The 14,253-nt window shown below is 41.5% G+C and overlaps 1 protein-coding gene across 1 annotated transcript; it reads right to left on the bottom strand.

Moving 5' to 3' along the window:
• Positions 1-2,111: 2,111 nt before the first annotated feature.
• Positions 2,112-14,204, bottom strand: cUnh10orf88 (chromosome Un C10orf88 homolog). Its single transcript, XM_083994424.1, has 9 exons — positions 13,994-14,204; positions 13,391-13,563; positions 12,852-13,049; positions 12,558-12,627; positions 11,901-12,092; positions 9,847-9,966; positions 8,305-8,407; positions 7,780-7,987; positions 2,112-2,508 (listed from the first exon to the last, which is right to left on the bottom strand). Exons 2-9 carry the CDS (start codon positions 13,519-13,521, stop codon positions 2,295-2,297), a joined length of 1,236 nt encoding a protein of 411 aa, XP_083850550.1. The 5' UTR covers positions 13,522-13,563; positions 13,994-14,204; the 3' UTR covers positions 2,112-2,294.
• Between the last annotated feature and the right edge of the window lie 49 nt (positions 14,205-14,253).

Raw genomic sequence — 14,253 nt, forward strand, 5'->3', positions numbered from 1 at the left:
ATGCACTGCAATTTGTTCTTTATACAACTTTCTTGCTTCACTTGGTTCGTTCATCTAAAGTCCTGCGACTGTCTCTCAGTTCTCACAGACTCACATCAGCTGCAGGATTCAATTCAAAACAACTTTATTTAATCCCACAAGGGGCAATTCATTTTGAGCAGCAGGTTGTCGTGGTTTATAATAGCCTACAGTATGATGGCCCACAATAAATAGACAATAAATAGATAGATAGTCAGTACAACACACATCAGACAACAACATGGATCTTGGAATGGGTAATAGTATAAAAAAAAGCTTTTAAGAAATAAGGAATAGAATAAAAAGAATAAAAAATAAAAACCCTATGAGGAATTTGTGTGCAGAGGGGACGAAGGATGATCTCACTTGTTGCACTTCCACTCATCTGTGGCTGCACTGCAAAAATTCAAAATTTTACCAAGAATATTTGTCTTATTTCTAGTCAAAATGTCATTTCTAGTCAAAATAAATCTAATTATACTTTAAAATAAGACTCATTACATTAAAAAGCAGCTTGTTTTTAGACACTTTTTACTTTTTTCAAGCAAATTTTCTCTGATAGTGGAGCAAGTTTTTCTTTCTTATTACAAGCACAAAAACTTGCTTTCACTGGCAGATTTTTCTACTTATTTCAATTGAAAATTAGTTTGAAACAAGTGAAAATGATCTAAAAACAAGTTAATTTTTAGGTGATGAGTCTTATTTTAAGTGGAAAGAAATTAGTTTTGACTAAAATTGAGACATTTTGACAAGAAATAAGACAAATATTCTTGGAAAGATTTTGAGTTTTTGCAGTGTGAAGAAGCATTTCAGAACAAATCCTTCTGTATAAATATATTTTTTATTTGCTCTTGACGTCAGTACAGTTAATAAAACCATCCAGACCACAATGTCGAAACAGTCGTTTTTACAGTTCACACTAAACTTTATGTTACAGACATATTGTACATTATGTAAAACCTTACAGTGCCATATTAAAATACATTTTAATCAGTTACACCCTCGTTAATCCTCCTCCTCCTCCTCCTGCAGCAGCGGGAGCTTTCCAAACTGACAGCAGATCAGTGCAGTTACAGTACGAACTGAAGGATAAAGAACTGGGGGTGAATGAGGACGAACGTGGGGAGTTTGTGTCAGTACCTGTGTGTTGTGTTGTGCTGGTGTTGTTTAACCGACGGTTTCCTGCAGATCTGTGTTCGACGTTTTTCAGATGCTTTTTGTTGTTGTGTTGCAGCTGAACTTTCCCAGAATGCAGTGCAACCACAGGACATTGTGGGATTTCTGTAATTACAACTTCTTTTGTTTCCATAGCTGAAAACTATTACATCACAATCCAGGATGTTCATGTCAGCCGTCACACTGTGGTGCATTCACTTGCCTTTTTTTTTTAAACGGGACACAATATTAAGAGAAACCAGAGACGCTGCATCTTTAAAGGGATAGTTCAACATTTTGGCAAATTGGCCCATATTGCCATAACCCCTATAGTCATAGCAGTAGGTTCGTTACCTTTATTTGTCGGTGCAAGCTGTTTTTAGAACGGCGGAGCAGAGCCGTGAGCTGCCCAGAGCTACGCTACGGAGGCTCATTATGGGATTTCTTGGTTTCCCTCATCAAACTCATCAAATACACAATCCAACAACTCCACAACGCTCTGGTGGACAAGTTGTGACCTGCACATTCACCACGCTATGAGATAATAACACAACGTTACCACACAGAGTTGTTTTAGAGGGAAATACAGAGACTGCTTGATGAAAAACTGTCCTTGAAGGCAACACGCATCAGTGGTTTTGCATGAATTTCCCTCTAAAACAACTCTGTGTGGTAACGTTGTGTTATTATCTCATAGCGTGGTGAATGTGCAGCTCACAACTTGTCCACCAGAGCGTTGTGGAGTTGTTGGATTGTGTATTTGATGAGTTTGATGAGGGAAACCAAGAAATCCCATGAGCCTCCGTAGCGTAGCTCTGAGCAGCTCACGGCTCTGCTCCGCCGTTCTAAAAATAGCTTGCACCGACAATTAAAGGTAACGAACCTACTGCTATGACTATAGGAATGGAACTATAGCAATGGGCCAATTTGCCAAAATGTTGAACTATCCCTTTAAGAATGTAACTTCTGGTTTAAACCAGTTTAAATTGATCAGATGATGTCATCACGGTGTTAGCCTGTCAGTGTCTCTGTTAGTGTCTGTGCTGCTCCGAGCACCGGGGGCATTAAGGCCTCTGCAGGTTACATGTTACTTTAACCCCGTAGCTGCAGCTGTTCTCAGATCAGGGCAGAGCCGCCGGCGTCGGAGCAGGCAGCAGCTCCGAGGCCCCCTCCGTTGCCACGCCGCCGCCGCTGCCGCTGCCCCCCCCCTGGTTCAGGGCGACCAGCAGAGCCTTCTCCAGCTTCTGCTCCAGAGCGTCGAGCCGCCGGTCCACGTGCTCCTTCAGCCGGCGCTCCATCTCCTCCAGGCGCCGCTCCATGGCCGCGTCCAGCTCCCTGTGCAAGAGGAGGAGGAGGTCAAAATCAATCTGGTCACTTCCGGTTTAGACAGACGGCCATTTTGAATTTTGAAAATGTCAGAAATGGATTCAGCATCATCAATAACCCCTAAAACCACTCCAATATTGCCCAGATCAGCCAAGCAGTTGTTGAAATATTGCCCTTATAGACGATTATGCAGTTACACTCTGAGATGATGAGGCGTGCACGCTTTGATGCAGCAGCTGAACCCGTCACTAATGTGCAAATAAAATGAAAAGTGCATCAGTCAGTGTGTAATTATCACAGTGAGGAGCCATTTTAAGAGCCGCGCCGTGTCTACAAGCACTCCCATATTCAGTAATTAACCACAGGAACTCCTCCTCCTCCTCCTGGCTCTATCTGCTGAGGTGACGACACACAAATCAATATATCTAAACTCAGAAACACACTTCCAGTCCCATAAATGTGTTAAAAGTGTTAATTATACGGGGCACCACTCTGTATTTTTATTTCTTTTTTTTTCTGTACATTGTATACATATACTTATGTATTTCAATTTCTTACAATAGTGTGTACGTAATACATTTATGTATACAAATTTAGTGCAATATTAGACGCCCATCTGCAGGTGCAATCGTGTGCCATGGGCATAGTGCAATTTAAATCAATCCTGCACTTTATTGGGGCTTTCTGCAATCAGAATAAATGTAATCTTGCACTCGTCACTTTATCAAATAGCGCTTTAGCACATGGCACTTTAATTAGCACTGTAGCACTTTATAACTGTTCTGTAATCTCTTGGTCCCCTTTATACTTTTTCGGCCAATTAATATCCGTATGTTGTCCATGTCATATGTGTGTGTAAGATGATGCATTGTCTATTGTTGTAGTCCTGCCTCTTGTGCTTTTTTCTTAATTGTTTTTATGTTTAACATCAACCTGCCAATGGGACCGAGGATGGAAATTAGCCACTTGGCTACAATCCCACATATCTACACAAGTGTTCATTAATATGTACTGTCCATTACAAAAAAAAATAAAAAATCTGAACTCTGAAATCTGATAAATGTGACAATAACTGTGACGACCTGGAAGAGAGCGAAGCCCAAACTCAAACTAAACCACCTGTCCTGTACAGTCGGTGGAGCTGGACCTGTAAACCCTCCTGAGTCTGAGTCTGAGTCTCTGTGTGAAACTCTCCGTGCAGCCGTGACTCATCTGGACCACCTGGAGGGAAAACTGAAAAACCAAGATGCTTCACACATCATCAGCATCTTTTTTTTTTTTTTCCAACTCCTCAAACATTTCCAGTTTCCAGACTCTTTTGCACTTGGAGGTTTGGGAGCAGATTCCTGCAGCATTACTGTGGAAGAAAGAAAAACCCTCAACGATCCTGAAGAATCTTCAACCATCGGACTTCTGTTACAACCAGAGAGAAAAACCCCGACCGCCGTCTGTTACACTGCGGTTAAACATAAACTCTGATCTGACATCTGCCTGCTCAGCAACTTCTCTCTGACTCTGCTGCTGCTGCTGCTGAACGGGGAATTCTCCCGTGTCACAAAGAAAGCAGCTTCTGTGGTGGAGAAGTTGAAAAATCGTTGGTTTAAGTTTTGGTCCAAATCTGAATTTTGAATGAATGAGAACTTCATCACAGAGTTACTTCTCCCACCACAGAAGGACAGAAAGAGAGAGCAAAACAGCAGCTGCCTCAATCCTTGCAGCTTGAAGACATGAGCAGCAACAACTTCCTGTCAAAATGCATTCTGGGAAACTGTTTAGAACAAGAGGAAAACAATAAAAAGCACAACTTTAACATCCTCTCCTTGTTTCTCTCCAGTGAACTGTTCCCTGCGTCTTTAAACAACCAATTCTTGAATTTAGTGCAGACAAACATTTTCTCACAGTAGATTCCACGTTCCTCTTATTCTCTAGAGTCTAATTAAGAGTTAATGAATGAATTAATGTGTCTAAATGTTTTACCGTGTGTGTTGTTAACGGTGACGGAGACGTAGCGGAGCTGCCGTCCTCTCCTCGCCGTCGAGTCAGACTCAGCTGACGTTCGCTCTCAGCCCACATGTGCTGCTCCGCTCTGACAAAGAGCCTCATTTATCAAACTACAGCAGTGTGTGTGTGTGTGTGTGTGTGTGGCGCCGGTTCAACAGCAACATTTTTTCAATTTTGCGGTGAAACTAAAAACATCAGCAGCACTAAGTGATTTACAGCAGTTAAAAATATCATTTATTCACTTTGGTTCGGTGACGCTCGCCAAAGTTTTAATGAGTCGCACACGGAGCGGCGAAGATAAATGAGCTCCAGTGTCTGAGTGTCAGTCTGCACCATTTAAAGGGATACGCCAACTTTTTTTTTCCGTGTCTTGCCTCACTCCCGAGTCCATGACCAGCAGATAGACACCATCCTTTTGACTGTGCGTGCAGTAACAAGGGAGATAGAGCCGTATCGCCCGTAATTAGCTTAGCTCAAACACTGGAAGTGTATGGGTAGTGTTAGCCTGCCTCCTACCTAAAGTTGCTAATTAGCTTAGCTCAAACACTGGAAGTGTATGGGTAGTGTTAGCCTGCCTCCACCTAAAGTCGCTAATTAGCTTAGCTCAAACACTGGAAGTGTATGGGTAGTGTTAGCCTGCCTCCACCTAAAGTCATCAGAGAAACTCTTCAGAAACTCTAAACGGAAACCGGCGGGCCGATCTTCGTCTCAGAGCTGACAAAACTCTCCGGTAAGGCATCTTGAGCGGTCAAACGCCGCTAACGGGACGAGATCGGTCAAAACGGTTCAAGCAAAGACGGTTTATTTTGGTTCAAGCTAGCTACATCGAGGGTAGGTTAGCTTCCTGTTTCAAAGTAAAAGCACAAATTCTATCATCATGGTTTTCTGTATGTAAAGGGCAACGGGTGTTTTATTTTGTGAAAGTTACCGGAAGTGCGTTGGTCACAACGGCTAGCTTGAGTAGCGCCAAATTCGTCCGAACAAAATAGTAAACAGCTGGTATTTAGACAAATTAACGACACACTGCTGATCTAAACGGCTACTTTCTCACCTAAACATGTTTGAAATGTGGATAAAGTGATATATTTACAGAGTTTAGAGCTAAAATGAAATCAGCTTCTGACTGCTGATTTCAGCTCGGTAGGAGGCAGGCTAACATTACCAATACACTTCCAGTGTTTGAGCTAAGCTAATTACGGGCGATACGGCTCTATCTCCCTTGTTACTGCACGCACAGTCAAAAGGATGGTGTCTATCTGCTGGTCATGGACTCGGGAGTGAGGCAAGACACGGGAAAAAAAATGTTGGCGTATTCCTTTAAACACTCTGATCCCTGAATGAAGCTGCAACTTGTTTTACTAAACAAGATGTTTTCTACATAAAACTTCAGTGTCTGTTTCAATGAATCCTGATGTGATCTGAACAAAGAGCGAGTCTGAGCTGATGTTTGGGCGTCTGCAGAGAGACACCACACAACCCAAACTATTGTCTCATCAAATCCAAATAAACGAGTCTCTGTTTAATCCACGCACACACACACACACAACCATGTGACTGTGTGACAATGATGCAGCGACAACAATAAATGAACACAGAGATCAGATAAAGATCGAACCAGAGCTGAAGAAAACGAGCAAAGACCCGTGTGACTGTGTGTGTGGAGCAGCCAGGTTGGTGTGGCGTGAAGTGAGATCAGCTGTGAGTCCAAAAATAAAAACTCAACACTGGATTCAGTCAAATTAGATCAGTTTCTGGCCAGTCGGGTTGTAAGTCACAGAGCAGAACGAATCTCACCACAAAAAAAAGACACTGCTTTTTGTTGCAAAAGCTGCCTTTTCTCCTGATTGGATTTGATGTGGAGTTTGAAGCCAGAAGCTCCGAGAGCAAAGACAAAGTCCAGAAAAAAAAAAATACAAGCAGCAGGAGAGAGAGAGAGACGCAGCAGTAGCATCGTTCTGACACTGGGTGGAGCTGGTTCACCAACACGGAGCATCCTTACATCCTTACTCTGTCCTTTTATGATTTCAATTCATGAATTTTTTGTATCTTATTTCAATTGTCTCTATTTGTTACTGATCACTTTGTTCTTTATCGCTTCATTTTTGCTCCTTTTGCTCTTATAACCTTGATTATGTATGCACTTTATCTCCTTTTTTTCCATTTGTTAGCCATAGAAATTTGTCTTGTTGTAATTTGTGACAGGGGTGGAACTTATGTACGTTCCCTCCTTGCACCATTGAATATAAATGTGTGCTGAATAAATAAACCTGAAACCTGAAACCTAAATTTCAATAAAATGAATTTGACTTTCTATCTCATTATGACTTTTTAATCTCATATTTTATACAGCCCACTTTTATCTCATATATTTCAGTTTCAGTTTTGTTGTCTTTAGGCTTTTTTAGGCTGATCATTTTTTATCTGTTATCACGGAATTATGAATTTTCTATATTGATTTTAACTTATGTGAATAATATTTTTCATCACGCTCCATTTAATCCTATGTGTTTTTCTTTCTTTCTTTTTTTGTTTTTTTACTTAGGGAGTTCGGCTTACACATTTACACGAGTAGATGAGACTGTGATCCAGCAGCACTGTTGATTCAAACTGTTGCTGTGCTCTGTGTGTGTGTGTTGGAGTTGTGCTAGTGTGCACACAGATAACAGGCTGCAGTGGTCAAGTTTGTCCCGATTGCTTTTAAATATCCCAGCGCGCTTGGCCACTTAAAGGGACAACGAGGAGTTTGTATTTGGTTATAAAAAAGTCTCACGTTGATGTGGATGAATCTACGTTACCACTTGTTAATGGGCCCATTTTCGATAAATGTATGGTTTTGTCTCTATCATTATTTTGTTATTTTAATTAATGGTGGAAACGCTGGACGAGCCGACCAGCGTTTCCTTACTTTCGGTTTCGCGGACGCTTCCCGGCAGGTCATGAGAATAACGCCGCCGAATCTCCGTTTATGGTGGGAACTACGACGGTATCTGATCGTCTTCGAACCTCTGACTTTAATTCTTGATGAATGAAAACATTCTTGGCAAGATTTCTGTCTTGCGCCGGTCCAAGAATTTCACGGTGCGGAGGCTCATAAATGTAGTGTGAAAACACTTCACTTTCTAAAACTCCTCGTTGTCCCTTTAATACATGCTGCACACTATATGCAAATGTACGTTCCACCAGCAAAACGTCACCAAAGTTTGTGCGTAACCAAGCGCATTCAGCCAAGTGTATAGACAGACATGGGAAAGACCCCAGGAGTCACTCTGAAACACTCACCAGGAGCCGTTCCTCAGCGTCTCCTCTCTCTCCGCCGCCGCCGCCGCGTCGTCCAGTCGCAGCTGCGTCACCTGACCACAGACGCTCTGCAGCATGGGCAGCAGGTCTGCACCGGGACTCAGCGCCTGTCCCTGTCCCTGTCCCTGTCCCTTCAGGAAGCGTGACATCATCTCTGCCAGCTGGGCGTGGCCGATGCCGCCGTTGTTCACTGAGTTCATACAGAAAAAAGGTTTCATGAGAGTTCAGTTTCATGCCTCAGTCTCACACATCTTTTCCAGGCCTGAGTCGTGTTTACACAACTCTGATTCAAGGATGATTTAAGTATTTTTCTTTTCTTGATCCAACAAAAACAGTTCATGGAAAGATTTTTTTTTTTAAATGTCATAAATACTGACAAACAATGACATCAACACAAGTTTCTACATTTACGCAACGACAAAGACAGAACGGCTGCAAACTGGAGGTAAACAGTGAGGTCGTCTTTCACTGTGTGTGACATCATCATCATCACCGGTCGACTCGTACCTGTCGTCTCCGCGGCGACGCCAGACGGGACGCGACCCGGGGACGGAGACGTGGAGCCGTTGGACATGGACCCGTTCTGAAGCAGCGCAGCTTCGTCTGGAGACTGAACACAGGAACAAGACTCTTGGATCAAACTCATGTTGAGCAACCACCACATTACAATGATACACTGACATCGATAAGATAATAATATAAGATCCTGAAAACTGAAAATGAACTGAAAATTACTATATATTGGTATATATTAGTATGTATCTGTATATTTTGGTATATATTGGTATATATGTATATTTATTTTCTTTTTCTTTTTTCTTTTTTTTTCTGTGTGTAAAGCACTTTGTGTTTACATGTCTATGTAGGGAAAGTGCTCTATAAATAAAGTTTGATTGATTGATATTAGTATATATCTGTATATTTTGGTATATATTAGTATATAGCTGTGTATTTTGGTATGTATTATTGGTATATATTAATATATATTGGTATAGATAGATAGATAATTTATTGTCTGCCCCAAGGGTAGCAGAAATTTGTCTTTGACAGGGCTCATCACTTTACATACACTCAATAAAAACACAATAAGGCAATAAAAACATTTACAAAAATAAAAAGCACAATAGCAGCAAGTCATTTTAGGTTGTTAGAGTTCTTCTACTGTTGAGGGCTGTGACTGCAGATGGAATGAATAATTTTTTGTAGATTGATTTTCTGGCCAGGGGGACTTTGTACCTCCTGCCTGAAGGGAGGAGGGTGTATGAGGAATGGAGAGGATGTGAAGGTTCCTCTATGATCAAGATGGCTTTCCTGATCACAGAGCGCTCATACAGATGGGACAGTGGGGTTTGTGGTAAACCGATTATTTTACTGGCTTGAGCTGTGATGCGTGATAGTTTTGTTTTCTGTTTGCTGGTGAGGAAGTTGCACCAAGATATGATATTGAAGGTGAGAATGGATTCTATGAGTGACCGGTAAACCATTGTTAAAATCTTCCTGCTGACATTAAAATGCCTCAGCTTCCTAAGAAGATGGAGGCGCTGGAGTGCTTTGTTGTAGATGGTGTCGGAGTGTGTTTGAAAGGACAGGCGTATATATATATTAGTATATATCTGTATATATCTGTATATATTGGTATATATTAGTATATTTTGGTATATATTGGTACATGCACCATGTGCCGGCTCTTCCCAGCTGAACTAAGCAGTGAATTGGAACTACGGCACTATTTTTTAATAATGCAAGTGCAGTTCTATGTAACTTTTATTTTATTTTAACCTATTATTATTATATTATAATTCCTGTGTAAAGCAACTTGCACCAACTGAATGAGGATCATGTCTCAGATGCCAGTGCTCTATTCTCTTCTAACACTGTTTGTCTAATATTGTTTGTCTACGTATGTTTTTCATTTTATTCTCTGCCTGCAGCACCATGTGCCCCAGACAAATTTCCCTGTCGGGGACAATAAAGTTGATTTGAATTCAACTCCTCTTTAATGTTCTGGTTGTAACCGACTGGAAACAGCAGCACAGATGTGACCGTTACCGTGGATACTGCAGATGGGCTTTGGTTTGGTCGGGTGGCGTTGGCTGCCTGAGCCAGGACGGACAGCGCTCCTCCTCCCATCAGGAACGGCAGGAAACCTCCCAGAGAGCTGCTCTGGTGCTGGGAAGGCAAGGCAAGGTGATTTTATTAGTATAGCCCATTTTTACAAACAGTTTGTCTCAAAGGGCTTTACATCCCATCATAACAACATCCTCTGTCCTTAGACCCTCACATCCACTGAGGAAAAACTCCATGGAAAACCCTTTAACAGGGAAAAACTGGAGAAACCTCAGGGTGAGCAACAGAGGAGGGATCATCACCCAGGACGGAGATGTTGTTACAGACAAGAAAACAGTTTATAGAAAGAAAGAAACTAGGGATGTCACAATTACTTGTTTTCACAATTAATCGCAGTATTAAACGCCACAATTAATTGATCGTAAAGATTCCTAAATACCGTCACTTTCCGAAAAAGATTATGTATGAACCGTGTCGGCAGATGTGCGTAAAGGTAAATGCACAGATACTGGACTGGTCCATTTACCTAATGTAGCATTGAATTGGTAGGAGTTTAAATGCTAGAGTGTCATTTGTAATTAAAAAAAAAGATTAAAATTAACTTAAAGCAGAAGTGAGTGATATATTTGTGTTAATATAAGTCTTAAATAGTTATATCTTCCGACAGCAATCACTTACATAGAGTGTTTGGTCTGAAACACGGGTCTGTCAGTCCCTCTGCTCTGCTCTGAGCCGAAGAGAAAACATTTATCGTATCCTACAGTTTTTATCCAATGAGGAGAGAGAACGGCATGCAGGGCTGTGTGTGCAGCCAAGGGACGCCGTGAATGTGGTGACGTAGCGACGAGGACTGTTATGGTGCGTTCAAGGAAACTCGTATTTTTCCGACCGTGAAGTCGTACCAGTTCGATCTGGTACGAGTTCACCGGTCGGAAGTTACGAGTGGCCGTTATAGTGACTTTCACCGGTAAAACAGGTCGGAAAAACACGAGTGGGTTGCCTGGAACGCTACTAAGTTGTGACTTGAAGCTGTAATTTACGATTTCAAAAGCCTGCCTGGAACGCAGCATTAGCGAAAACGACCGGATCACTCACTTCTGCTTTAAACATTTGGTATCAATGACAATTAATGACTTGAATATTTCAAACACTTTCCCTAGCGGATTAATAATTGGTCCTATTTTAATAGATATTTTAAATATTTTATAATTAGTAATGTATATTTTAACTATATTAATATATATTAATAGTGTTGTGAAATTAATCAATGCATAATAATCGTGATAATCGTAATACCGTGATTATTTCTCTGACAATAATCGTACCAAATAAATCTATTATCGTGACATCCCTAAAAGAAACACACACTGACTTTACTCTGGGTTTGATTCACTTCTCTATTCACCATCATCCATAATATGGGCAGGAAAATATCATATTTATTATCTGTACAGTCAGAACAAACTGTGAGTGGGCTACTCCCACATCTCAAATGTCAGAACATTCCTGAACACGGAGTGGGAGACACTCTGAAGCAGAGTCACATGTTTACATTGCAAACTGCTGCCTGCATTAATAATATAAAACCTTATGGAACATGTGATCTGATCTTAAAAATAATGTTTAAAGCAAAGAACAGATCATTACCAGAACATTTACAAAACTTGTTGTTAAAGCTGGAGGAAGGGGAGAATAACAGACTGAAGCTTGATTTTAAACATTTTAAACACATTTGCAAGGCTAAGCTTAAAACAAATTTCTGTTGCAGGTGTAAAACTACAGCATTCACAAAGCAAGGAATTGAAAAGTTGTACAAGTATGTCTCAGTTTAAGAAAATGTTTAAAAAAGAAAAGATAAGCGTCTATAAAAAAGAAGAAGGAGAAAGAGAAAAAGAAGGGGAAAAAAAAGATAGGTAAACCACTGCTATTTTGTTTGTTTTCTTGTCACTACTATGATGAATGAATGGATGTGTGATTTCTGTTGTTGTAATAATAACACTGACACTGACATTAACTCGCTGCTGCTTCAGTCCCACCTGCTGCTGGATGTGGACCATGTCCATCAGGTTCTGGGCTCCTGGTGAGAGACTCGTCCCCATCTCCTCCACCAGACTCTGCACCTGCTGCATGTCGATGCCGGGGCCGCGCGCCGGCCCGCGCTGCACAGGTTTGAGTCCCACCACGACTCCAGACACCAACACGCTGCTTCGACCGGCCAGAGAGAGCAGCTGGAGAGACACCGGAGGGAAGACAAGACAAGAGGAAATTTGGCCATTTTGTGACTTTGTGACTTTCCAAGCTATAAGATGAGACTGTTGTTCACTCATGACGGATAAATATGGACACATGTGCAGACACACACGTAATCTGTATGTACTGTCTAGAGCTAAACTTCAGCTCTGTATACTACCTACTGCTGTAACATGTTATGTCAAAATGTAAAAAAGCTAAAGAAAAGAAAAGATTATGATAAAGATTTTTATTCTGTGGGTAATGGGGGCGGGACTAGATCAGCTTTTGCTTCTCCCGCTTTCCCTTTCGGTCATGTGTATTGTCTTACTTGAACTAAGATGAAGTGTGATGATGCTGATTTAAATTGATATGCCTGAAATAAACAAATTGATTGATTGAGAGTTAGATAGAAATAATATATAAGAGTAAAGTGGATGGAAAAAGCTCTGAGTGCAGCTCACCTTCACTTCACAGACAGATGTTGGGTGATCCAGAACCAGCTGTTTCCTGTAGAAAGGTCCTCTGTCTTCACTGTGAGCAAAACATACAGAAAATAATGACTCTACCTGTCAACTAGATCTATTTTTGTGTATATGTTAGTGAATTTAGTCTCTTTGGACACAAGGAGAGACAGTGGAGGTTACATGGCTGAATAGATTTAAACTGATTCACACAGACGGAGCTGAAAACTCAATATAACAATATAATATAACATAATATAAATAATGACATTAGTCCAGGGACACGCAGCTCACCTGTCTGGCTGGACGCCGTCGTCCCTCTCCCCTCGGACCGTCCCACAGTATTCTCCCGTCTGGTCGTACAGCTCCATGGTCCGAGCTTCGCTGACGACCAGCAGGCGGCCGATGGCGGCGGAGGAGCCGGAGCTGCAGTGGACGGAGAGGACGCAGGGGGAACCGTCCTCCGTCTGCTCCAACAGCACCGGGCTGCACCTGAGACACACACACACACACACACACACACACACACACACACACACACACACACACACACACACACACACACACACACACACACACACACACACACACACACACACACACACACAGCTGTGTTTAACATGTTAGAGAAGAATTTCACTTCTCTATACATAGTTTGTGTAGTTAATGGTCAGTCAGTCTCTCTGTGTTTATGAGGAGAGCTGTGAATTAGAGGACTTAATAAACTAATAAACTTCTTCAGTGACAGCCAGGACTCTGGTTTCTTTTTTGTTTTTACTTACATTTCTTCCTAACAAAACAGGAAACTCATCCATCAGTCCTCCTCCTCTCACCTGTTTCCCTCCGGCTGATCCAGCTCCTCTTCGTGTTCGTCTCCATCACTGAGGTGAACAGGACGCAGGACGTCGGCCAGGCGAGTGTGACAGACCCAAGCGGCTCCGCTCTTCACAGCGATGTCCACCATGATGCTGCTGAAGCTCAGGGGGACTGGGACTGCAGAGACAAGCTGGGACAAAGCTGAGGATGCAACGAACCGAGGAGACATGTCAGTCTGAATAGAAACATTATGATAATTTATAAAATAAATCAGAACACAAGATTCTTTAAGACTCTCCTATTTCTTTTTCTTTTTCTTTAAAAAAAAAAGAAAAACATCCTTAAATCCCAATACAACAACTATATTCAACAGTTTCAGCCTCTGATGTGAACATTTTACTGTATGTAGATCCTTCTTTTTACCTTATAAATTGAATATGTTATACAGTAAAGCTGCATGACGTTGGGATGTTTGACTAGTATTGTCAGTTCAAAATATAAAACTACAGTTTAAATTATATTTGCATGTCACAGAATCTATATTACAACAGCATTAACTGTAGATAAACAGTCTAGATGCTCATTTTAAGCCAAAACGCCTCTGAACCCACTGTATTTACCTTGACACCGTTGAAGCTAGAACCGTGGATTTAGCTCGTTTGTAAAACGTTTCTGACTTTTATTCCTCGCATTTCTTCAGGTTTCATCCAAAAACACAGATTTAACTCGTTTTATAAACGGAAACAGTGAGAAAACGGTGATTTTCCACCGGAGTTATCTCTAAATCCGGACGCACCGGACTGAAGCTGCTGCTGCTGCTGCCGAGTCGCGTGAACATGACGCATTGTTGTTGTGCGACGTCATCGAAAAGCGACGTCTG

This window comes from Trachurus trachurus (assembly GCF_905171665.1).
Source record: "Trachurus trachurus genome assembly, chromosome: 19".
NCBI lineage: Eukaryota > Metazoa > Chordata > Actinopteri > Carangiformes > Carangidae > Trachurus > Trachurus trachurus.

Coding starts and splice junctions, on each gene's coding strand:
- cUnh10orf88 (XM_083994424.1), bottom strand. CDS start 13,521: ATGGTGGACATCGCTGTGAAGAGCGGAGCCGCTTGGGTCTGTCACACT. Junction 12,093..12,557: donor CATCTGTCTGTGAAGTGAAG/GTGAGCTGCACT, acceptor GTGTCTCTCCAG/CTGCTCTCTCTGGCCGGTCG. Junction 7,988..8,304: donor CGTCGCCGCGGAGACGACAG/GTACGAGTCGAC, acceptor GTATGAACTCAG/TGAACAACGGCGGCATCGGC.